General features: G+C 46.1%; 1 protein-coding gene across 1 annotated transcript in view; it reads right to left on the bottom strand.

Moving 5' to 3' along the window:
- LOC119391234 (uncharacterized) overlaps positions 1 to 24,264 on the bottom strand; it is a 56,977-nt gene that overhangs the window by 17,737 nt on the left and 14,976 nt on the right. Inside the window, exons 11-21 of the mRNA XM_049415201.1 lie at positions 23,177 to 23,265; positions 20,958 to 21,095; positions 20,087 to 20,249; positions 18,694 to 18,766; positions 14,789 to 14,963; positions 10,420 to 10,516; positions 9,599 to 9,651; positions 7,492 to 7,588; positions 6,411 to 6,530; positions 4,921 to 5,009; positions 1,863 to 2,008 (exon numbers count right to left, since the gene is read on the bottom strand). Of these exons, the coding sequence (XP_049271158.1) occupies positions 1,863 to 2,008; positions 4,921 to 5,009; positions 6,411 to 6,530; positions 7,492 to 7,588; positions 9,599 to 9,651; positions 10,420 to 10,516; positions 14,789 to 14,963; positions 18,694 to 18,766; positions 20,087 to 20,249; positions 20,958 to 21,095; positions 23,177 to 23,265 (1,240 nt within the window). The remainder of the gene's footprint in view (positions 1 to 1,862; positions 2,009 to 4,920; positions 5,010 to 6,410; positions 6,531 to 7,491; positions 7,589 to 9,598; positions 9,652 to 10,419; positions 10,517 to 14,788; positions 14,964 to 18,693; positions 18,767 to 20,086; positions 20,250 to 20,957; positions 21,096 to 23,176; positions 23,266 to 24,264) is intronic.

The following is a 24,264-nucleotide window of genomic DNA, read 5'->3' as shown; positions in this document are numbered from 1 at the left end:
GCTTATGATCGAGGGTCGCCGATGGCCTTGCCAAGTCCGATTCGGAGTGTCGCGCCTTTCACGACCAATTGTATGTCGTTAACTAGCGGCGAGACGGCGTCTGCCGCACGATGCGTGGACTGAGTCGAACCACGGGCACTTGTCTCTGTGTTCGGGAAAAATTTTGTGAAGCCTATGTAAGCGGAGTAGGTGTTTGTTTGCATAAGACGACAATGCATGAATTGTTCCCTGTTGAGCATGGGGTGAGGTGAGGTTTTTGTTCGTCTTCTCGATCGTTGACCTCGAGCATGTCCGTCGGTGTGCCGCCGGGTGTCGAAGAATGGTCCGTTCGAGCGATGTGTACGTCTAAGGGACCATTGCTTCTAGTGGCAATGTTCACAAAGGGGAATTTTTATATGTTGCACCACATAGCAACACACGACCATTTCCAGGTGCTCGAGGAAGCTTTACAAAAATATTATAAACGGTTTCTCGGTCCGTCGGTCGGTTTAGATGTTTTTCATAGGCGGAGTTAGCCTGGAAATCTCGGATGACAACATCGAACCTGTAACATTACTTAACTTTGAACGCAAGTTCACAGCACAGTTTGTCTTCAGATGTTTGGCTCTGATGCTAAGGTATCAGCCCAGTCTAGTTAGTTAGTGGTCTTTGGACATGTGCTTTGAAGGCCGCATGGTGTAATGCCTGAGGTGGTTACCGGATCAGAATAGGCTATACCAGGCAGCACTACGTTCACAGAAATTCGAAGTTTTGAGAACATCGTTACAACTGCATCCAATCTAGGAAAAAAATCTCTCCTTCAGCACTTTGAGGAGCACGCATATATATTGCCGTCACAGAATGACAGCACATAGTGTCGCATTCAACTATATCTTAAACTGCAGGCCAAAGAAGTTTCGCTGGACAGAAAAATATTATAAACGGCTATTTACAGAACGAACCATAAACTTCGCTGTTCAGTTATTATGCATCTTATGTAGCAGTGATTCTCCAAGTGAGACTTAGATGTCTGAGCGATGCAAAATTATACAGATCCAGGCAGCACGCCGGCATTGGACCAATCTCGGCCAAAGGTTGGCAACATTGGCAGAAATATTGGTCCTACGTTGGCTTTTGGGCTATTGCTACACCGACATCTGCATTGGTTCAATATTGGAAGGTAATGATGGCCCAATGTTTGCAAAGATGGCTCTAGCCAATATTGTCCGTCGAACATATCGCCAATAATGGCAAAGATGTCTTTAGCCAACATTGTCCGTCATACGCATCGCCAACATTGTATAAATATTGGTAGCTCCAATATTTTTTTCCAGCCTTTTTTCGTTGGCTGCGCCATCGTTCTTTCTCTTACAGCGTTTAACGCTGGTTTTTGCCAGCGTGTTTCATTGACTATGTCAATATCTTTTGGACGTTTTCCACTGAATGTGTAGTTTGACATGAGGTAGTTTTTTTGTAAATAAATAACGTCGCCCGCGGTTTTGCTTTTAGGCAAGCATGCAGCAGCATTTTCTGGCAAGCTTTTCGTGCCTAACCCAATCAGCACCAGGGGCGTAGCCAGAAATTTTTTTCGGAGGGGGGGGGGGGGGGGGGGGGGGGTTCAACCATACTTTATGTACGTTCGTGCGTGCGTTTGTATGTGTGCGTGCATATATACGCAAGCAAAATTGAAAAATTTCGGGGGGGGGGGTGTTTGAACCCCCCAACCCCCCCCTTGGCTACGCCCCTGATCAGCACCCCACAGCTCGCACGTGTGAATACCTTGGTGAAGACCTTCCTGGTCGATCAAGTTAACTATCGTTATGTTCATACAAATCCGGTGATGCGTGCACCTCATTTCTAGTAAAAAAAAACGAGTTACTCACACAACATCACGACTCTCCAACCACCTGTGCCCATATAAATAGCGTCAAGACATTTCATAAAGGGGTGGTCTTTGTCCTTCTCGCTGTCTATATCCACACTGTAGTTCAAAGCAGTTGTTATGTCAAGCGCCGTATTATTGGACAATCTGCAAAGAAAGGTATTTATGCCTTAAAATTGATTGAGCTCTGCTTGATGGATTACATATAGAGTTGAAATTCAAGTTAACAAAGGTCGGATGATTTTTGTTAAATCGGGAACTTCGTAAAATCGAGAAAGGTATGTTTTGGTTCTTCGAAATCTAAAATTGTAACGTAGCGACGCTCAACAGCTACTGCGGCATTGTATTTGCCGCTAACTCACACCTGTGCGTGTGTAAAGTCTGGAAGGCGGCCCGAACATGGAGCCTTCCGTGTATCGGGGGTGCAAGCTCGGTAGACGGTCACATGAAGCTTTCACAAGCTGCTGATATTCAAAGACGGGGCGAACGAATTCAAGGATTGTGCGAGCAGCAGAAGAAGAAAGTTGCGAGGAAGTTATTAGTGCAATTTGCCGTATAAACATGAAATAACGAAAGCAACAACCCTAGTGCTCCTGTGGGATCTGGAGCCATCTGGTGTGACCCATCTGGTGCCATCTGGTGCGTAAGAGCGTTTTACCAATTGTTCAGTTCGTTTTTCCATGCAAACTACAAACTACGCGCGCGGTAGGCTTGTTCCTTCACTCTAGGACTTTCGCAGGGACTCGGTGCAGTGTTACAGTACTCTAATGCTGTGCATCGCTGCTGTCCGTCCTCAAAACCGTCATACGGGCGCAAAAAAAAAGTCACAGTTTCGCCGCAACGGCGAACCAATGATTGCGATAGCAATAAATTGTAATGTAGCGCGAAGAACGGAAAGCAGCTCGAAATTGCCAGCGCATCGCTCGAGCCCAAAGGACGCACGAAAAGAACGCACACAGGACGAGCGCGAACAAATGCGTCACAGCTCGACACTTGAAGCGCACTGCTCAAACATAAAGCAGGACGCACGAAACAAACGAACAGGTACACACAAGACGAGCGCGAACTAATTGTCACAGTTGTTACTTATTTCTATTTGAACAGCGCGCTCCTTTCGCAAACGCTGCCGCTGCAGCGAGCGAAGCGAAGCACCCACCGGCCGCCCCTTCTTTCCTTGAGATAAGCGCACGAAAGCGACGACGCCCTGTAGAGCGAACAGCAACGGCGTTCGCAGGGGCGGGGCGACTATCTTTAAAGCGCGCAACACGCGCGCACGTCGCGCCATCTATGTGGTCACTAAGAAAGCATGCTGAATTACATGGTGTATATAAATAGCTCGCCGTTAGCAGGCTGAGAGACGGTGCTGTCGTGGCCTAACGTCTAACGCGGCGGGCTGCAAAGCGAGAGGTCGCCCGTTCGATTCCGCGCGTCGGAAAGAATTTCTTAATTATTTTTCATTGTGGCCTTTCTATATATACACATACGTATACATATACGGTGAATGACGGCGACGGGGACGGACATTTTCCAGCCGAGACTGTCCATATAATTGCTATCAAAAGAAAAGAAAAAAAATAAGAAGGCGAACCGCACAACAGACTGCCCTGCCACAGGAAGGAGATCGCGATGGGCGTAGCTACGAAAGGATGGCTCTAGTCGGTACTTGAAGTCCTCGGCAGTTGTCCCACAGTTCCTTAAGCACGAAATGCAGCGTGCATTCCGCAGCTTAGCTGAATGTCTCGGTACACGCCCAATGCCTCGGAAGGTTAAGCAGCAGATTCCAATGCACAGCATCTGCAAGAACTACACCGAAACTCAACCACTCAGCCCACTTACGCTATACAAATTCTCGCTCAGCTCTAAGCATTCACTGCTGCGGACCGATTTCACCCCCCTTTGTAACAACTGGTTGGCAAGCAATGGGAGATGAAACTACGAGCCTCATTTACCGAGTAGTGACTGGCATAAGCGGATGCAGTGGTACACGTGAGATTCGTCGACGCAAGTTCGCGAATGGGAACTTTTCTCTTCCGAGTTTTGCCAGGATTTTGTTTGAATGTTAGAACAAGGCGGGCAATTCACGCCATCGCTGTCACCAAGTTAGGCCGCGCCAAGGTAGCTTTGTACAGTAGACGAAGCTGCACTGCAAACAGCCACAAATTCGATGACTTTACGCAAATGTGAGTTTTTGAAGACTGTAATACAATTGCTAATGGACGTTTCCAACGGATTCTCTAAAATCAGGGTTGATTGATGGTAACTTATCTGCTATCTCAATAGGTCGGTGGTGGGGAGCTTACAAAAATGCAGGCGGAAGAGCTTAAGCGTGAACGTAAAGAACAGAAAGAGTGTGAACAGCGTGAGCACGCACTTTGTGAATAACATGAACATGTGTGTTGCAGGTGTAGCGACTGCATTTTGAAATAGAGCTCTGAGAAAAGTGATGCTAGAGAAGTGAGTGCAGAGAGAGAAGCAAGATGTGATGCAAACAGTGCTGGATAATGGTTATCGTTTAACGTGACTGAGTTAATGTGGTCTTACAAGCTCGACAAGAACGTTGATTCGTTCTTGGCGAACCTCGAGAGACCAAGGAAGAAGCCCCCTCGCGAATGATGGCCACAGTGCCTGTTAACCGACGAGGTAACGAAAGTATACTCGCTCGCTTAACTATAGTGCTTGTAGATGATTACGATAAGGTAATGTTCAGCTTGTTAAATAAGTACAGTCATATTAGGGCACTGTGTTTACATTGTGCCAAATGTCTGTTTGTTTTACGCTGCCTCGTATTCCTTGCCGAACCAGGACCTGGCTTGATACCCTCGTAACACATCAGATGCTGATCAGTGCGGCGTGCAGGTCTGCCCTTGCAACTGTTATTCGTCTCTCACTTTTCTCACCCTTATCTATCTCATTTATACTGCTAAAGATGTACAAAAGAGCCCAATTGCATCGCATATGATGGCTGGGGCATTCAGACACTACAAGAGAGTGCGTTTTTCCATGAGGCGTGTAAGGACGGACAGAACAATGGCGTGCATGCGTCGCTCAAGTAAACTTACTCGAAGAAGTCTACGGGCTTCTTCTTAGTTGCCGCATCCATGAGTCGTGATGTCATCCTTCCGGAAATGGTTTTCACCTTGGCCATTATCTGAAATTGAAAATCATTGTCCTGAAAGACTTCCAAATAAAGAGCACACTATGTCATATTCCTAGAAAGGGTAATTTTCACCGGTTAAGGCATTGCATGTTCTCATTAGCATAAAACCTACGAAGCGTGCGATTTAATTTCTAGACAACGCTGTTCAAGAAGGTTAGTAATCTTAGGCACACCATCCTACAGCGTGTCATGAAAAGAGGAATTTTAAATAGTGAAACGGAGTAAAGCAACATATCAAGCTGTTACCAGCTGGCATGACAAGTTGAGCGAGTTGAGTTGGCATGACAAGTTGAGTTGGTGATATATCAAGAATAAAAAAATTGGCAGCGTATTTGCGTGCTCCGCTGCAAATGCCATATAAAGACGATAGAGGAGGCACTGCGCGAGATATGGACGCCATGTGGCAAAACGTCGGGAAACATGACCTTGTGCAGAGGGTTTCCTTCCTCCGTGGCAGAGGGCGTTCGTCGGCGCGTATATGGCATTTTCAGCGCAGCTTAAGAAACTAGGGTCTTTAGAATTACGTATCTTTGTACTTTCTATTAAAGGAACACACCGCCTAATACTTACCTAGTGATGTTGCGCATCAGGTATGCGTAATATTTACTTTTTGTTCGACAACGTTCACAAGTATGAACAGCCGTACCACTTCAATATGGGTGGGCAGTAAGCAAGTGGTTCAACTTTGGCCGGGTCGCTGAATCGGGTGACAGACAGACAAACAGAAAGATAGACAGACAGATAGACAGACAGACAGACCAAAATTTCTGCGTTTAGGTTCCGCAAGAAAGACTGTCGTCTATAAAAATTTATGCAGTTGCACTCAACATGAAATGTGGGAAGTGCGGAGCAGTCACTCGCTTGCTCTTCGGCGACGCTGGCGTTCACGGGCATGCGCGCTGGCGTTGCAGACGTGCAGCCTGCTCGTCATCCATGGCGGGAAAGGAAACCTTCATTCGTGATGCAGTGGCGCCCTCTTCTCTGCTCCTTTTCCTCACACTCACACCACTCTTCCTCGCCTTTACTTCCCTTTTCAACCCGCTTGCTAGGTTATAATATACATGGCTGCGCTACACATGGTTTTGCCTGCGTGAAGCTATAACAGGAGATGGCAGCTGATGACTGGAGATGACAGCAGAGGACATGACACGACCGGCGGGACTCCTAAATTGCTTCGCGCTTACAACGTGATGAAAAAGAGAGTGAATTTTTTGCTTTAGCGGGATCTGACATAGCAAGACGATGTCGACAAACATGCTCACAGCATAGCCTTCGCCTGTTAGGTTCTTTTTTGTCATGTGCCCAATATGCCACACCAAGAATGCGAAGAAGTGCTTATGTATTGTGGTAGTGCTCTGGTGTGTGATAGATTTTAGCATTTCGCACACTTACCGTCCTCAACCTGGTTGTGGTGAGTGCTGGGGTAAAGACTGTTCGCACCTTCTTCCATTCCTCACCATGAAGGTTCATCATGGCCTTCTTCCAAACATCGCTTCCCACTGTTTGGGACAACTGGACGAGGTAGAGTGCGTATCACAACGATGTGAAATATTTTTTTTAATGCATCGTTTCGAAACGACCACGTCGTCTGTTCGTTAGGCGCTTAAACAAAGAGGCAAATAAATGTGAGAATAGAGCTTTTTTAAGCCAAAGGGCTATTCCTTATCACGCTTTCGTTGGTTTTGCAATATATTCCCAAAGGTGCCTTGTGTTTACATTGCAAACTTAAGCTGACTTGAAGCGAAGACATATACAGAATTCATATGCATTTAGTACTAATTTAAGGGTACCGCCCTACTTTCAGCTTCGAAATTTCAGCGTTACGTAAGACAAGAACAAGAAAATCGTTTACGCACGTTTTCTGTTAACGTTCATGTGTTCTAAAGATTGCAGTCCGGCGCATTTTAGTTCACTGTAACGCGAGTCCTTACAGTTGAATTGTTGGAGTGTCAGTAGTGCTGTTGCGATGGATGTTCAACACCTGCCACCGTGGCCGTGAGTGGCTAACGCTAACCATTTTACGTTAATCTTGAAAACATAAGCACGTATCGAGGAAATCTAGATATGTGAGCGGCCTCCTCAGCTATATATTAAAGCACCGGGAATTATGCGCAAAATGTGGGTAGCAGAAGTTATAAAAAATATCGCGCGTACTAAGGCCACAATTATGGAGTAAGGCTACTGTTCTATTGATTAAAATTGATGAAGAGGGCTGTGCTTAAGGCGGTAATCATTTTCTTAATTTCATATGATTCTCAACGCTAGTGCCCATACTTCCTAAGTGCACCAATCGCAGAACGCAGGCTCGTCTCGAATTAGAGTGGATGAAACCCTGTTAGATATGCTCCAATACAACTCCGTACAGAGTCAGGGTGCAGTGTCTTCTGTCGACAACGATATCCTCAGATTAATATAACCATTAAATGACCCCGGTTTCTCTTAAACACGTTCGACTGCTCTGTGGGCCACTTACCGATCTGTCCGCAAAGTGCTTGAATTTTGTTATGAGGATCTCGCGCAAGATGTCCGGTTCGCCAACCACTAGAGTTGGCACTGTGCCCTGGTAGGAGCTGTAAAAATCACTTTTTTTCTTTTCTATGTAAATCATAAGTAGGAAAAAGTTGATTTACATGAACTGTGTCATTATGGGACTATCGAATGTCAGGTCAAAGGTTCCTTGAACAGCCCCGAAGCCGTTCGCAGGGATTTTGTCGAAAAGCCCGACCGCATTAAGATCACAATTTTTCAAGTGTAGACAGCCATACGGAAATCAAATGTTGCATTCACTACGGCGCTTATGGGCTCCCCGCACGCCAGAGTGAATGACATGATGTTTCCGCGAGGAGACTGGCCAGGAGGGAAGTGTCCCGACTTGTTCCTAAGTTTTCAATGGATATGAACGTAGTCTAAGAATGATAACGGTTTACATATTCATTTGACAGCGCTGTCTACGGCGTTATATGGTCCGGCGCGTCACCATTTGCTGGATGACTGACTGACATGCTGTCAGCTTTCCGATTGCTCCGTCTAGCTGCTCAATTGTCCGAGCTGCGCTTTCGAACAGAGATTCCTAAATTTTCTTGAAAGTAGGCGCTATGTTGGGACGATTCCCGACACGCCTTGCAAGACACAAATTTGCCTGCCTCCATACTACTCCTCCTCCTTCGGCCGAGTTAAGTCAATCATTGAATAGGCAGTTTTTGTCAGCCCTCATTCCCGCGACGTTTTTAAATACGTATTTATATGCCCATAATAAATGCTAAATAGACATATACCCCTTTGCGACATGGCGTTCACTTTTGGAGGCGCGACTTTTGTCATTTCTGTGCGCTATTGGCAAGCAAGAGGCCGCAAGTACTGAGCTAGTGGTAAATTAAGCACTCATAATGTCTGAAGTTCTTTTATATCACCTGTGGTTGAAATATTTTGCTACACACTATCGCTTTCGTGAAGGCAGTGCCATTTTTAACGGGACGTTCGACGTGGGGCATTTCCGCAGGAATTTAAAAAATATTTCTTTTTTACCTTTTTAGGAATGCTCGCTGCAAGCGGTTAACTATCGTATGTAATTTGAGTGGGTCGTTGAATTAGTTTATGAAGGAATATAGCACGACTGTCTGTACAATAATTAGATAATTATTTACGTTGTGATTAGAATTCATTCCTGTACGAGATAATGCTACACTAGAATTGTAATACAAGTGATGTAGATAGTGCTTCACTGTAATTCATTTGAACACTTCCACTTGCTTTAAATTTGTACTCCAGAACCTTGGCATCAAATTATGTAAATTTTACGCATTTACAGACGGTCTTTTGTAATGCGTGCCGCAAAGAAATATAAATCAAGGGAGGGGGGGGGGAATGGTTACGGTTTTCTGTCCCAATCGTAAAATGGTGTGGTTTCACTAGCACCAAAGCCCACAGCTCCTTACATGCCGCAACGGCACGGGTGGGATGCGATTACGTGCCCTAGTCGGCATGCTAAAGCATGTAAGAAATCTGGAAACATTGGGGCTCTGGCGTGTGTCGCAGAAGCGTACATTTGGGACACCGTCCGTTCTATTCGATTGCAATGCAAAATCTTGCTATCGCTGCAAGTGCTTTCCCAAAATCGGTAGGGAAATTTGAGCAATAGAGAGACAAAGAGACGAAAAGGAAAAGCAGGGAGGCCAACCTGGTACTATAGTAACCGGTTTGCTACACTGCACAAGCGTGGGGAAAATAGGGTTTGTAAACTTCACATAGAGAGACATAAAAAAAATTTAAGTCAAAGGGGAAGAAAACGCGCGCGCGCACACGCACAGGAAGGGCGTTCCAGTCAGAGTCGTTCACTTAGCAAAGCGTATACATTGAACATATATACTGCAGCATGAGTGGCACTCTGTCAGCGTGAAAACGTCTCGGCGTTATGTTGGACCACGGTACGACATTACTGCTAATATAATACCACTTCAGGAAAACACGCCAGTACCACCGCCATAGCTGAAGGACACGTCATTAATATACTGGCCCAAAGGCAACGTGGTACTTCGGCCAGAGCGTCAAAAGCACAAGGAAACATCGTGACGTTTACTTACCCGTATACACGACCATATCTTGTATAGGCCCGAGCAACTACGTCGTTCAGCGGCTGCAAGCAAGACGCGATACGCATTGCATACACGGTGACACTTCCCGCATTGATGGGGACGCGACCGAATAATTTACCAAGTAATGCGGCCGATCTACTAGACATACGTACAATATGAGCTTCAAACATTCTGTATTATTAATAGAAAGAAGTATGCATGGCGTTTTATATGTTAGAGCGTATCTTGGCGTTCCTTTAAACAAAGACCACATCTCGAACTTCAAGACACCTTATAGGCTGTAAACGGAGATGTTTGCGCTGTCTAAAAATATCTTTATTAACGACAACACTTCTATAGTACAAATAATCAATACTGTAAATATTTTTCACTGCGTCGTCTTTGTCGCGTGATCATTTGATGCTACCGCATTTTTTTTTTCAATGTATTTCGAACTGTAAGAAGAATCATTTTAACGCTTTGAATCTGCCCGGTAGCTGACGTTATTTGGCCTTTTGAAACGTCCAAACCCAACAATTATTATTACTTTATTTGCCATGTACAAACTAATACTACCGTTTGGTCCTAGCGAGTTCCTGGCTATTGATTACGGTAATTTTTCGCCTTTATTATTGAGTACAAGAGTGGGGTTAAGTCCAGGAGTACTCGGTAAAAAGACTAAGCTTAAATTTTTCTTTAAACATTAGCATTATTTACAGGGGGTGAGCTTGAATTAGGGATAAACTAGTATTTTTTTTTTCGAAAACATAACGATGTGGCACTTAGTAAGTTTGATTTGACATCCTAGACATCGGTAGTGGTTCACCTACCTTGGTGTAGATGTCGTAGGCGAAGCGCATGTACTGCCAGAAAGTAAGATATGTGATTCCTTTGCCCTTCCAAAAGGTAAACATCCGTCGTACCCACCTATAAAGACGAGTAAACAAAAAGTGATAAGATATGTGAGCTGCACGACATGTATACAATGTTTTTGTGCGGCTCTTTCAGTGCCCGGCCACAATATACAGGGTGCCCCAGCTAACTGCAACCAGAGTATAAAAATATGCTCACACACTCGATGACGACGAAACCAAATGCATGTTGCTGGCTATTGCACGGAGTAAGTTCCACTATTAGATGCGAAGTATCTTAAGGCGGAGCTCAATCCGGTGGTGGTGGTGTGCGGCGTGACCACCCTTACTGCGCATGCGCATACCCTCCACACACACCTCCTCTCCACTCCCCTCACCATTCCCCCTCTCCCCTCCCCCTCTCCACTTCCCCTCTTCCCTCCCCCTTTCCACTCTTCCTCTGAAACATGCCGAAATTCTGAGACATGCCGAAATTCTCTCCTGCGCAACGCCGCGATGAGCTCATGCACATGCGCGTCCCCTCCCCTTCTCTCTCCTCTCCTACCCTGCCCCCCTCTCGCCCGCCTGTCGACCGCGTTCCCCGCTCACCCTGTGAGAACTAACGGCCAGGCTAGATGGAAGATACGACGCGCGTAGCGTGCCTCTTCACGTTCCACGACGCGAGGTGCCCAACGAACGCCAACGGAACGCGATCGTGCAAGTGCTCCGGCTTCGCATCGGTTCATGGTCCCCTTTAGCGGGAGATGGTGTACTTATTTTTGTGTCCGGCTTCATTTGCCTAATTAGGCAATAATAATTAACCAATCTAGGAATTAGTGCTTTTCTGCTTACATCAGATTGCCCGCGAAATACCGAATTACAAAAATATATCATACTACATGCCCGCTTGAGCGCCGTGATTGCAATGCCCCCTAACGTTCCGCGTACAAGGCAATGCTTCTATCGCGGCGGTTCATGACTGCCATAAACAGGAGCAGCCGTTATCGCTTCTACTGCCGCGTGCAACAGATGCGTTATCGCACAGACCCCGCAGACACCCCCATCGTCGCTGCCTTTGTTGTATTTCTCGCATATTGGGGGGGGGGGGGGCAGCCCCCGCTCCTGAGAAGCGTTATTTGCAACAACCCTGTTGCATTTTTAAGGGGCAGCAAACCCGGCGAAATGCTGGGATCGTTTGCACGCTGATCGTGAGGGAGCACTGCTATCAGGGCGCGCAGGCGGGCATGTCCCGTGGTATTTTTCTGCATTCCGTGGCATCTGTAGTAAGCAGGAAAACACTGTCATATAATAGATGAAATGTTAGAAACTGTCCAATCGGACGTTTTGCAAAGTGGCCTACAACTTTCTCATTGGAATTTTTTGTCGAGCTTCGTTGTTTCAAAGGTTGGTTAATTAATCTCGCCGAAGTAAGCACTTAAGCAGAACACGAAAAATAGTGTGACTTACTCCATGCAATAGTTGCTGAATATTGCATCGGCTATTGCAAGAGTGGGTCGGCATATATTTTTAAACTCTGCCTATAGAGTCAGCTGAGGCTCCTTGCATATGGTTACGATCGTGCCGCAACATCTAGCTGTCTTGGCTACAATTGTTCCGGCAAATCTGCCTGCGCCATAAGGCCAACTATTGAAGAAAAATATTTGACGGCTTCTCGCGACGAAATTGCAGTGGTATTAAGTGCGCCGCGAGATAATTGTTCGTTTTACAGTGAAGGTTACGTGGTTATATGGCTAGGCGAAAGGAGAATTCGTCCATCCTATGTAAGCAAAATCTTCTAGCATGCATGTGTCACAGAAATTGAGCAAGCCCCATTACTGATCGCTGGTCGACTAAAAATAAGGAAGACGTCCGCGGGTAAAAAACGTATATGCCATAAAAATGGGGCAAATGCCAATGCTCACCGCTGTTCGACTGAAGATGGAAAAGGGAACACACGGGCGGCAAACACCAATTAAGATTCCTGAACAGACGTAACCAATAATTGAGAAAGACTTTAATGAGCCGTATGGATTAACCCACTGCTAAACACCGGGGCCTCAGGTTTCGGGTTGGCTGGTTGACCATGTGTACGTATAATGCATAGGCGGTAATATTTTGAAGTATTTTCCTAACTTCCTTCCGCAGTTATCCGCTTTAGAAACTTCACCACGAGTGTAGCTGACAAAATTGAACCGCCCCCCCCCTCCCCCCACTATCCCCGTCCAGCGTCTCCAAGGGCAAGCATCAACGAAACTGGCGTAGCCAGGCCCCCATGGCTACGCCGGTTTCTTCTTTTTTTTAGGAGGGGGGATTCAGACCCTCGTAAACTTTCAATTTTATATGTATATGTACACAAGCACACGTTCAAACGCACGCACGAACACACATAAAGTATGGTTGAAACCACCCCTTGAAAGAATTTCAGGCTACGTGCCTGATCAACAACACGGTTAATCAGCACGTAAGACGAAAACATAAGAAAGCACGCACACACAGCAAAACTTCCTTACAGACTAGTTGGGACATACTTGAACATTAGAGGTGCTGCGCAAGCAGAAAGAAAGAGCAGGAACACAGAAGAGAGCTCAGACTACCGACTGTTCATTTCGTGAATCGAGAAGCCAATATACAGGCGTATATCAATCACAAACGACATCCGGTTTCTCGAATCACGAAACATTTCGTAGTCGGCGCTCTGTTCGGTTTTCCTGCTTTTTCTCTCAGCTGGCGCAGCCGTATAAAGCTCAAGAACGCACTCAAAGGGCCACTGCTGAACACCCTGTGTGCGCGTATTTTGTAGAGTTAGCTACGCTTGCCTAGCCGGAGCCGATTTCGCGTGGAGGGTCATGAGCCGTGCTGCGCATGCGCGAGGATCAGTGATGTCACACAGCTGGGTCAACTGGGTCACCGGAGCTGGCATCTCACGCGCTCTCCGACATCGCCGCTGCTGGTCTGCGCGTTCGGGATGAGTGGCGTCGTAGGCGCGGCAGACACGCTGGCGCCGGCGCGCGCGCAGACTCCGCCCCCGCCGCGCGCGGCTCGCCGCTGCTGGTCTGCGCCGCATTCGAGAGGAGTGACGTCGTAGCCATAGCCAGAGTGGCGCCGGCGCGCGCACAGCTATTCGCTTTCGCTGTGCAGTCGCCGTCTGACGCTGCGCTGGGGCCGCTTGATAGCGTCTCTGACTGGCGTTTGCAGGTGGGTAACGCCATGGAGAAGGAGAGCGCAAATGCTGCTCGACGGTGCAGAAGAGCCGAGAAGCTCATCTCATCGGATCCCGAAGTAGTTGCCTGGCAATTAGCGGTTCAGCGTACGAAGAATGAACAGAAGAAGGCTAATAATCCTAGACAATCGGAAAGCTACGAATAATCAGCTGGACCTTTGCTAACGCTACGTATATCCTGGCATAGCCGAGCTAAGCCACTGCAAATTTTTTTTTCTTATGTCTTCGTCTTTTCTGCTGATTAACTTTGCAAATATGTCGCAGCAACTTGCCCAGACCAAAACACTCCTTAATCAACAATACGGGCCGTGTTCTGTTGCCGCCAGATTCCGAGAATAGACGTCGGAAAGAGGAAAACGAAGATACTATCTTATCTGAACAAACGCTCAGCGTCCCAGATACGCAAATGTCACAGATGCTATGTTATGCTGCCCTTGCGAAAGACTCCATCACTGGGGCCACATATTATTGGAAGGTAGCCACTGAGAATTGAAAATGGCTATTTAACTTAGGGCTAAGACTTTCCTATCTCCTTTCCTCTTTTTCTCCTCCTAACTTCCTTTCCTCTGTCTCTTCCCTCCTCCCGAAAGAGCAGGCAGGCGTTGTGCCCCTCTTGGTGACGGTTGCCAGCTTGCTCTCTCCCTCTTTTCTCTGTGTCCTTGTGCTTGCATGTATACAAATCAAATAAATAAATAACTTAGGGCTATTTCTTACAACAAGAGTTCTCAGATTATTGTACCGCCATCATCGCCGCAAGCCGCCGCGGTTTTCTAGTGGTTATGGTGCTCGACTGCTGACCTGAAGGTTGCAGGATCGAACCCCGCCCGCGGCGGCCGCATTTAGATGCACGGAGGCAAATGCCTGAGGCACGTGTGCTTATATTTAGGCGCACTTACAAGAATTCCAGATGGTCGAAATTTCCGGAACCCTCCAATACAGAGTCTTTCATATTCATATCATAGTTTTGGGTCGTTAAACCCCAACAGTTATTATAAATAATCATTACCTGCTGCGACACTCAGGCGAAACGGATAGCGAGAAACTAATGTAAATGAGATACAGCGTTGTAAAATATGACCCCGTGAGTATTGATTCACGCAATGATGGCGATAACGAAATGGTACCTACCAAAGGACACCCGTCAATAAGAGCGCGAAAAGTGCGACGAAGGCGGCCAACATGGTGCGTATTCCTCCGAAGTCTCTGAGCACAGAACAATTCCTCGCTGAGCGGTGCGTAAAGTTTGTCGTTGCACGTACTCTTACGCCACGTTCGTGTTTGCGCAGACGTTGAAACGATCGGACTTGCTTGAAGCTTCAATCCCTTTCTGACCGTCAGTGCGTCGGGGCGTCGGCAGCGAGCTATAAATAAAACAACGACAAAAGAGGCCGTTCGTATCGCGGAGGGCAACTGATTGAAGCCTGCGCTTCTCCCTCCACGTGCATCGCCGGCGAGACTCTTGCGCAGTACGCCCTTCGCGGGGTATCAAGAAGGTTAACGCAACTCGGGAAGTGAGAGACGGGCATAGAGGAAGGACGGAAGACCAGGAGGGAACGTCACGTGACAATTTCGAAGCCTAGTCACAAAAAATTCAAGGTTGAAATTGGCCCCAGTCACGTGGTAGACTCCCTTTGTTTACTTCTGCTGCTGGGGCCTAATCATGCCCAAGAGGCACAGCGCATATGGTTGCCGGAGAGCGGGAGGGGTGGTATCAGAGGAGGTTGGCTTGCCGCGACTAGTGGAATCACGTGACGCTCCCTCCTGGTCTCTTTTTTTTTTGCTTCTCCCATGGAGATGGCCACAAGGGTAAAGTGATACGACACTCGTGCTGATAAAGCCGCATTAGTTCCATCAAAAAAATTGCTTATCTTTTTGGACCAAGTTGGCGATATTTATCGCGCGTAGTGTACGGTATGCCTTTTGGAAGTGATGTCGCTCTAATTGGGAACGAACTCAGCTGCCAGTGCAGAATAGAGCTGACAACTCAGCGCGCAGCCTGTATTTAATCTGGGAGCGCGCAACGGCAAGCTGGTCCTTGTGTAGATAACGATACCTTATAAAGAAAAAAAAAACTGACCTGAAAGAAAAAAAAGACCAAACGAAACGAGTACTTTGGTTATCAGAAACTGCAACTGGGAGGATGGGTAAAATGATAGGCGCCTCTACAGAATAAAAGCTTATATTAATAATTGTTGGGGCTTAACGTCCCAAAACCACGACATGATATAGTGGAGCGCTCCGGAAATTTTGACCACCTGGGTTTCTTTAACGTGCCCCTAAATTTAAGTGCACGGGCCTTCTACATTTTCACCTCCATCGAAAATGCGGCCGCCGCGGCCGGGATTCGATCCCATGACCTGCGGGTCAGCAGTCGAGCACCTTAACCACTAGACCACCGTGGCGGGTATGAAAGCTTATATTAAGGCACGTATTAAATGTAAACTACAAATCGAAACAATGAAATGTATGCAGTGTATATAGTGCGCTATTTTCGTAGTAATACTCACAACTTTCGCATTCACTGGGCCTTTCCGGCGCAACTGGCTACGTCAGAAGACGGCGCAGAGTGAGGTAGATTTGACAGTTGCAGTTCTCTCACAAGAAGCCTTCTTGGAAACTTTCTTCAACAGGAGTACAACACCCGTGTACTTCTGTTCTCCGTTGTACTCCGAAAGTGAACAGGAGAGAAGTTAAGGGGAAGATGGAGGCATGAAGTGCTCAGAACTCGTAGAAAGAAGGATGTCGCTGGAACCAACACTTCAACAAGGGGACCTGCCTTTCTGCTGTTTTTTTTTATTGGCGTCACTATTTTCTACGGCATAAATTAAGTAAAACGATACAATTCTGGAAGGGTTGAAAGGCGAACTAGTTAATATAGGTTCATACTGGAATATTGGCAGCGCGAAGTAACGGGACACACACTTTTTTTTGTGTTTCCCTTCTGTGTCTCGTTATTTTGCGCTGCCAATATTACAGTATAAGATACAATTCTGTTTCCTGGATGAGATGCAGGAGCGGCCGGTGCAAAGGACCGTGCGTCTAGTGTGTTAGGTCACATGGTCGACCTGGGTGGTAACCAAGGGTAGGCAAGTGGTGGGTGCGAGCCTCGTGAAGGCCCGGACACGTTTTCAGAAGGTGATGCAACGTTACTTCTGTGGCTGGGGCAACGCAGAAGTGGCATGCCAGTGGTGGAGGCTCTTCACCGGATGTCGAAATTGTCCGGATGGCCACAGTAAAGGCGGCACCCATGCAGATCCTTCTGAGTACAACCCCATCTCTGTGAGTTAAGCTGCCGGGAAGTTCCGATCTACGTGGAGGGATGGGTGCAAACGTAGAGCGCCGGAATGATTCTATGTACAGAAACAAGCTGTCCTTTGCAAGGCGACAAGGAAGAGGCTATACCCCTTTCAAGGTCTGATGCTGCTGCCATGCTTCAAAGGATCGCAAAGAATATTTCGCACTCAACACTGAATACCTCAAGAAGCCAAAACTATCGGCAACACCACCTCAACGAGATGTGGCGAATCAACTACCATCTGGACTCCGCCGAAGAGAGGCCACTCTGCTATGCCGCTTGTGGCTAAGAGTGGCTTTCACGAAGTCATATTCGTTTCGAATAGGGATGGCCGACAACGCTCTTTGCGACGCCTGCGGCACCGAGGAGACCTTGCAGCATATCTTCTGCGACTGTCCTCGCTACGATGCGCAAAGACAATCCCTCATATTCGCTCTCGCTCGTCTTCACAACAGACCGTTGACACTAGAAACAGTTCTACAATGTCATCCTGATAAGTCATCGAGAATTCAAGCAACCAAGGTATTGCCCAAATTCCTAAGGACAACAGACTTACACGAGCGGCTGTAGACCTTTTAATGATGCCGCATACCGCACAAGACTGCCGCTCTGCGCTGTGAAGTTGTGTGTACGCGTGTGTGTTCCCCTCTCTTTCTTTACTCTTCTTTCAATCTCCCCCATCCCTTCCCCCTGTACAGGGTAGCATACCGGTTATGCCAAACTGGTTAACATCCCTGTCTTTCCTCTCTCCCGTTTTCCTTCCTGTAAGGGGTGCTCACACGAAGGAGAAATCTGCGGGGTGCACGGGGGGATTGCGGATCAGGTGACCGTGACGTTACGGATTAGTGAGTGGGCGCGACCCCCCCCCCCCCCCCCCCCACGCCTCCTCGGAGGACATGGGGACCTTTTCACCGACAGGACAAACGATCCCTCGACGGTGGGAGATATAGTGGAATTTCGGGCACTTGTTTGACCACATTGTTGCATTTACTCCTGCAGAGAGCGGCAGTGGGCGTCCAATCTGCAGCTCGTCGTCTGCATCTGATGAAACGGGTGGTACAAGCCACCAGAGTAGTCTGGTAACACTGGTCTCACCCTCCGTTCGCCTCGTCCGTGTGATTGGGGGACATTTGTGGGGAATTCTTCTTGCGAGCTGACGTCACTAGGCTCCGCATTTATCCCCCGAGGATTTGTCCCCCGTGTGCATACCGTTTTAGGGAGAGACGAAGTAGAGGCAGCGGGGGTTGTACTTACGCTGGATGGGAGCTGCAAACCGACTGGTCTACAGTATCCTGACAGGTAAGGAGCAGGAGTCGATAAGGCAGTGCGCCTTTGAGGCTGTATCTATCGAGCCGTCTTTAATCTCCTTGAGGACAAGTTGCTCACTGCGTGCATGACTTCTCCAGGAGAAATTTGTTGGCTTCATGCAATGTAGTATTAGTTTACGCTCGTGAGGGCTAGCCGTCATAACAGAATGACGTATGATATAAGTTTCATGTAACCTAAATATTAGGCCACGAAAGATTATGTGAAATGAAGTACTTTATTTCCGTCCTGCGACTAAAGAGCATCAACTGTATCCTAATAGAACTTTCATTTCTAGCTTCCAATAGTTGATTTTCATTCTTGGAGCCGTTTATTGGTTTCATTTATACTTTGACAGGATTTCTCTTGCGGATTGCACATCACGTAAAACGAATAGTTGATCGTTAGGAAACATTCTTTCCAGATGACTGACGGGGCACTGCCTGAAGAAGCAATGGACCGTCGAAGTTAGGAAGAAGTTGTCCCGGCTTGAACTTTAGAGGTATCTGGATAGTGAAAAAAAAAGCACACGCATGCACAAAAATTAGCGGAATCAACAAGCTAAATTTTATTTTCGCAAGCTGTATAGTATACGAGCATAGAAGCTACGGGCCGTTGACATTAAGTAGCCCGAACGCTTCTCATGCGGTCTTGGCAAAAATTCACATTTACTTGGGATCCTTTAACTAGCTTTCAAGAGACGAAGCAAATTATATGATTTCCTCAGCCACCGTTCATTGAACGTTTATTTGTAAGCTTCACCAGTTGGCTTGAGCTTTAGTCATGTAGTTATGAACACCGTTTCCTTGCCCATTAAGTCAATCGTTAACTCATGTCGATACAATGATGTGCTCATTTAAAAACAACCAACTGCAGTGAAAAGATATTCTTGTTAATAAGTAATATTTCTGAATAGGACGAGCTATGGTTGAGCTTGCTTAGCACCCAATAAACCCAGCGCTTTCGAGCAGCTGGTTACACCTGACTTCCGGGGCCGTCCAGCATTTGCTACTCGCCGGTGAGCGGTAGTATTACATAGGCAAAGTTGTAGAAGGCAACACTGCTAACACACTCAAATAGTACTTTTGTAAACCTAAGCATGTAGGTGTGTGTCGACAATAACGAGAAAATCTGCAGGGATCACATCATGAACCAATATTCGTGGAAGTTTTTGATGCGTCTCTAGAAGCCAATAATACGGGAGGACACTGCCCGGAAGCCACCGGCTTCACACGTGACCGAATGCACTAGGGGTACTTTGATGCGGAACAACGCTAGAAGCGAGACCAAGACGAGAAAAGACAAGCATGGCGATGGTACACGTCTTCGTCTCGTTCCTATTGCTCTTATTTCTTCAAGTTCAGTAGTGTACCAACCAGTTAGACTCAACATGCTAATTTATATGCCTTCAATTATTTTGTTAAATACAAAGTACTGATTAATGTTTCAGTAACGCGTAATCTCAACCTTTTCGACAGTGCGTAAGCTTGCGCAGTGCCGGCAACTAGCAAATGCCCCTCATCTTAAAATGACTTCGTAAAATGCCACATTTTACATTGTGTATAACAAATAATGTGTCTCCTTGCGTGTGCTCTCAAATTTTAGCGCGTTCTTATGCTATTTCTGTCATTAATTGGTATCCTACAGATATGAATTGGTACCTTAATGTTCATTGTATACATTGATCTGAAAATAGTGATTTGAAATTAGGAGTGTTGTAGACTCTCCAGAATCACTAAAGCACAATATTACTTTCCGTAGGCAGTAGGGCCCCGAAGTGAGCTGTCGATGCAAGTCGTGTATATTTATAACAATTAATTACTCACCATTGTTTCAGAGCAAGTCTCGAACCTTACGTGCTGAAGTAGACAAGCGAGAGTTGTCTTAACCTGAAGCAAGCCGAGGCGCATGCCGACGCAGTTACGTGGTCCTGCCCCGAAAGGCATGTAAGTGAACGGTCTCACGACATCTTTGTTTTCCGGCATGAACCTGTTGGCAAATGTGAAGTACAACAAGCATACGGAGGCATTGTAAACACATAACAGGCGATTAAGAACAGCGGCACCGCCGAGCAAAAAAAAAAAAAAAACTTCACAAACAACCATAAAACATCAAAAAATACAACATCGATTTGACGACAGCTTGTACCAGACTACGTAACTGAGATTTAGCGGCAAAACAAAAACAACATAAATTTACTATGTGTAGCAGCTATAACGAATTAGTAATTGCCAAAACACGTATTATGCTTCGGTTATAGTCTGATCTCACCGATTTGCGCGAATAATTTCACCCTTGTCGTCTTACAACTTTCTGTATGGCCACTTGTAATCACTCGAGAGAAACATATTAAACATAGGTAACAATCGCCGGTAGTAAAAGCTTTCATACGACTAGCCCTTTCGGGTTCGCTGGTAAAGTTACCTCACTGACTTCTGCCTGTCTTTTGCTTTATTATTATTAAGAGGTTCCTATTTTTTGAATGTATGTTTGAGACATAACAATATTAGAGCGAAAGGCCATGTGACCTAACGCGTAACTCTATATAGACACCTTTCCTTCTTATTCATTTCAGCACGCTTTGAATTTTGCGATCACATAGAAAACTGGCACAGAGGAGATGGCGGACGTTAACATTTGAGCGTCCATATTGTGTTTCGCTTGTTTTTTTTTTATTCTTTCACAATGACGACCTACCTCTCTGGATTGAACCTCTCCGGTTCAGGAAAATATTCTGGATCATGGTGGATTCCGACCAAAGGAATGTCGACGCACATGCCTGGCTTGAAGTGGATGCCAGCCACCGTAGTTTCCTCCGTACAGACCCTCAAGCTTCTGCGGTACAATGTTGAAACACGAAAATATGAGAACGGAATGCCATGGGTCTATTTTTTATTACGAGTCATTCAGTCATCCAGGTCATTCGAAGACATTTATTGCTACGAAACACCTATTTTATTGTGTATAAGGTAGGCGTACAGAAGAGACCCACAGAAAGAATAAGGATCCTCGTAAAAAGGACAGTGTCTGTGTGGTCCTTTTTGTACTTGTCTTGGTGTTTGCTGCAGCTGCTTTTCTGTGTCGTCTATTTCTCAAACTTGCTTAGCTTTCTATTCTTCAAAATTGGCAAGGACTACGAAGGAACACAGATGTACAGGACAGGCGCTATCTGTGTTCCTTTGTAGTCCTTGTCGATTTCGCGCTAGCCAATTTTGAAGATTATGAACAAACTAGCCCAGCAACATATACTATTTAGCTTTCTATCATTGGAATCTACTTGATGATGCCAAAGAAGCGCTGTTTTCTAACTCTTCCTGCTTACGCATGATCGGATGGGATGGGAAGTGCTGTTAGGACCGTGATGGACAAGTCCGAACATAGGTGTGAGTGATCAAACGCAAATCACAGCAAATAATATACATATCGAAGGCTATCTCAATGGGTCGCATCGGCCGGGATACATTTCACTAATATTGGAAGTAAATTAGACAGTGATGTCCCAGGTATCGATGGAGATCGAAATGAAATAGTTCCCGCATAAAAAGACTCCGTGTTCTGCTTAAGAAAGAGACAGAAAGCTCCTTACTGAAGTACAGGGAATTCTGCTGGTGTACAGTTTATGACGCCTACATGCTACTCTGTATGGGGAAGGGCACTGAGGACAGAAAGGCCCTAGGAGCAGGAGGGCAGAAAGGGAAAAGAAAATACACGGCCGTGGCATGTACAGGCGAGATATGCGAGGTGTACGATTGAGTTGTAAGTGAGTTTGCCATTTATCAACCAAGTCCATGTCTTCCAGGAACATGAAAGGCATTCTAACAACACATGTTCCACATTTCTTAATGCACCATGGTTATCACTGTATGGGTTAGTGGTCAAACCAAGGAGGCGCATATATCAGTTGGTGAATGCGGCGTTGAGACGAAGTCGACGATAGAGTGTCTTGAGGTGGTGAGGAAGATGATGATGATGATGCAAACTTTATTTTGGTCCAGAGAAGACGCAGGGGAGAACCCGCGCCACCCGACTAGGAAGATGATGCGGAAATTTTAGGTCAGGGTATACTGAGCGGAGAAACCGATCTAATACAGGTTATGGACTGTACTGAGTAGTATACATTTGAAAACTTTTTACAGAAGGATTGCTTAAGCAAGGAGAACCCACACAACTTGTGACACGCAGCTTTAACAAACTCTGTATTTGTACCGCAGGAGTTAGGGTAACGGCGAGTGCCTGCAACTGAAAAGGGTGAAGAAGTTAAACAGTGCTTAAATACAGATATCCGTTTTAAATGACTATGCATTATAAAGGCTTGCCTCACCAACTTCGGAAGTATCCTTCACTTCACATGAATTGCCTGATCACCCCCTCTCGCCTTTTTCTTTATAAATATAGATCAGACCCCTGCTGTCTCAATTGCCCATCTACATATGTAGACCTGTCACATTGCCTTTTCTACTGCCCAACTGCTCAGCATTCCAGCTTTTATCCTCCCTCTTTCCTTTCCATCACCACCTGGATAGACTGGGTCGGCACCGAAGGGGAAGAAGAACAGCGTCGACTGATCGCGCAGGGGGTCGAAATGCTCGGCTTATGAATTTGGCTGAATAAAAGTCTGTTAGGTACTACTACTACTACAGTATGAGCAACAGAGCAAGCCCCATGGCATGCGCGAATCACGTACCAAAAGAACAAATGCCAAAGGCCACTAAAACACGCGCGTAGGTGAGCGTGTCTTAGTGGCCTCCCATCACCTCCCATAACTTTCTTTTTTTTTTTCTAAGACGCCTGTTATATTCTGTCCGAGGTCATATACTTTGGCACACCTTGACATAATTACACATTCTCTTCTTCTGTTACTTTGCGTTGTGAATCCATGTAAACATACTGACATACAGCTTAGTGATGCCGCTTACATTGAATCGGGAGTGCAAAGTCTCATAGCCTCCTTGATGCAAGCATCGAGATACTGCATCTCTTGCAGATAATCGTATGTGAGTTCACCCTGAAAGTGAAAGAGATGCGAGTTAGTCATTAGCTATTTAAGTTCGATAGATGGCAGGCTTTCGGCAGTTTTAACTCGCCCGTATTTCCTATTGTTCGTATATAAGTTTGATTAAAACCTCATTATCATATACCGGCCCTACTTTTTAGCGAATATTTTGCAGGCCAATGGAAGCTTGAAAAAGGTGCTTGAAAAATGACAATATATCCCCCCCCCCCTCCTCAAGCACTCCAGAAGCTACGGCTGGCCTTTCAAAAGTGACACCTACATGCAAGTTGCAATTGTGCGAATGAAAGGCTACAATAAAAAAAAAAACTACCACATGTCTGCCATTTTAAAGGGACACTAAAGAGCAAAACGATTTTTCTCATATTAGTAAAGTACTCTTTCACGATACCAAAAACACCACGCTTGCTGTTGCTGCGAGAAGACGCTTAGTAAGCGAGAAAACAGTCAAAAACAAAATGTGGGTGGCGACGCCACCTTGAAGTTTCCGCACCATTCGCCGTGACGTCACATGTTTTGACGGCGCCTACTACGGACTACGTAGTTCTTAATCGGTAATGATGAAGTGCATTGTCCTCTGAGGGGGCCATATACTTAACATACCAAGTTTGGGGTAATATTGTAGAGCCAATGGCGCCAAAGTACGATAAAAAAATTACAGCATATCCACGGGTGAATGATGAAGAGCTTGGGCGAAGCTCCTGAAGCAATCATAGTTATACCGTGAAATGTTCAGTGGTTTCGCCCAGCAGTAATCAAAGCGATACGCCGCTTTGATTATTTTCCTTTTCTTCTTTTTTATTTTATTTTTTAATTTTTATCATTTTTATTTTTATTTTATTTTATTTTTTTCTATCTATGGGACAGCGCCATCTAGTATATAGTCACCCAACTGCAGTTTGCATGCATCTCTATGGGACAGCGCCATCTATTGAATGATACGGGAGACGCCACGGCGGGGACACGCCGGATGGAGCGACGACCGACCAGGTG

The sequence above is a fragment of the Rhipicephalus sanguineus genome, chromosome 4, assembly GCF_013339695.2.
Source record: "Rhipicephalus sanguineus isolate Rsan-2018 chromosome 4, BIME_Rsan_1.4, whole genome shotgun sequence".
NCBI classification, from domain to species: domain Eukaryota; kingdom Metazoa; phylum Arthropoda; class Arachnida; order Ixodida; family Ixodidae; genus Rhipicephalus; species Rhipicephalus sanguineus.
This window is presented reverse-complemented; position numbering and strand designations above follow the sequence as displayed.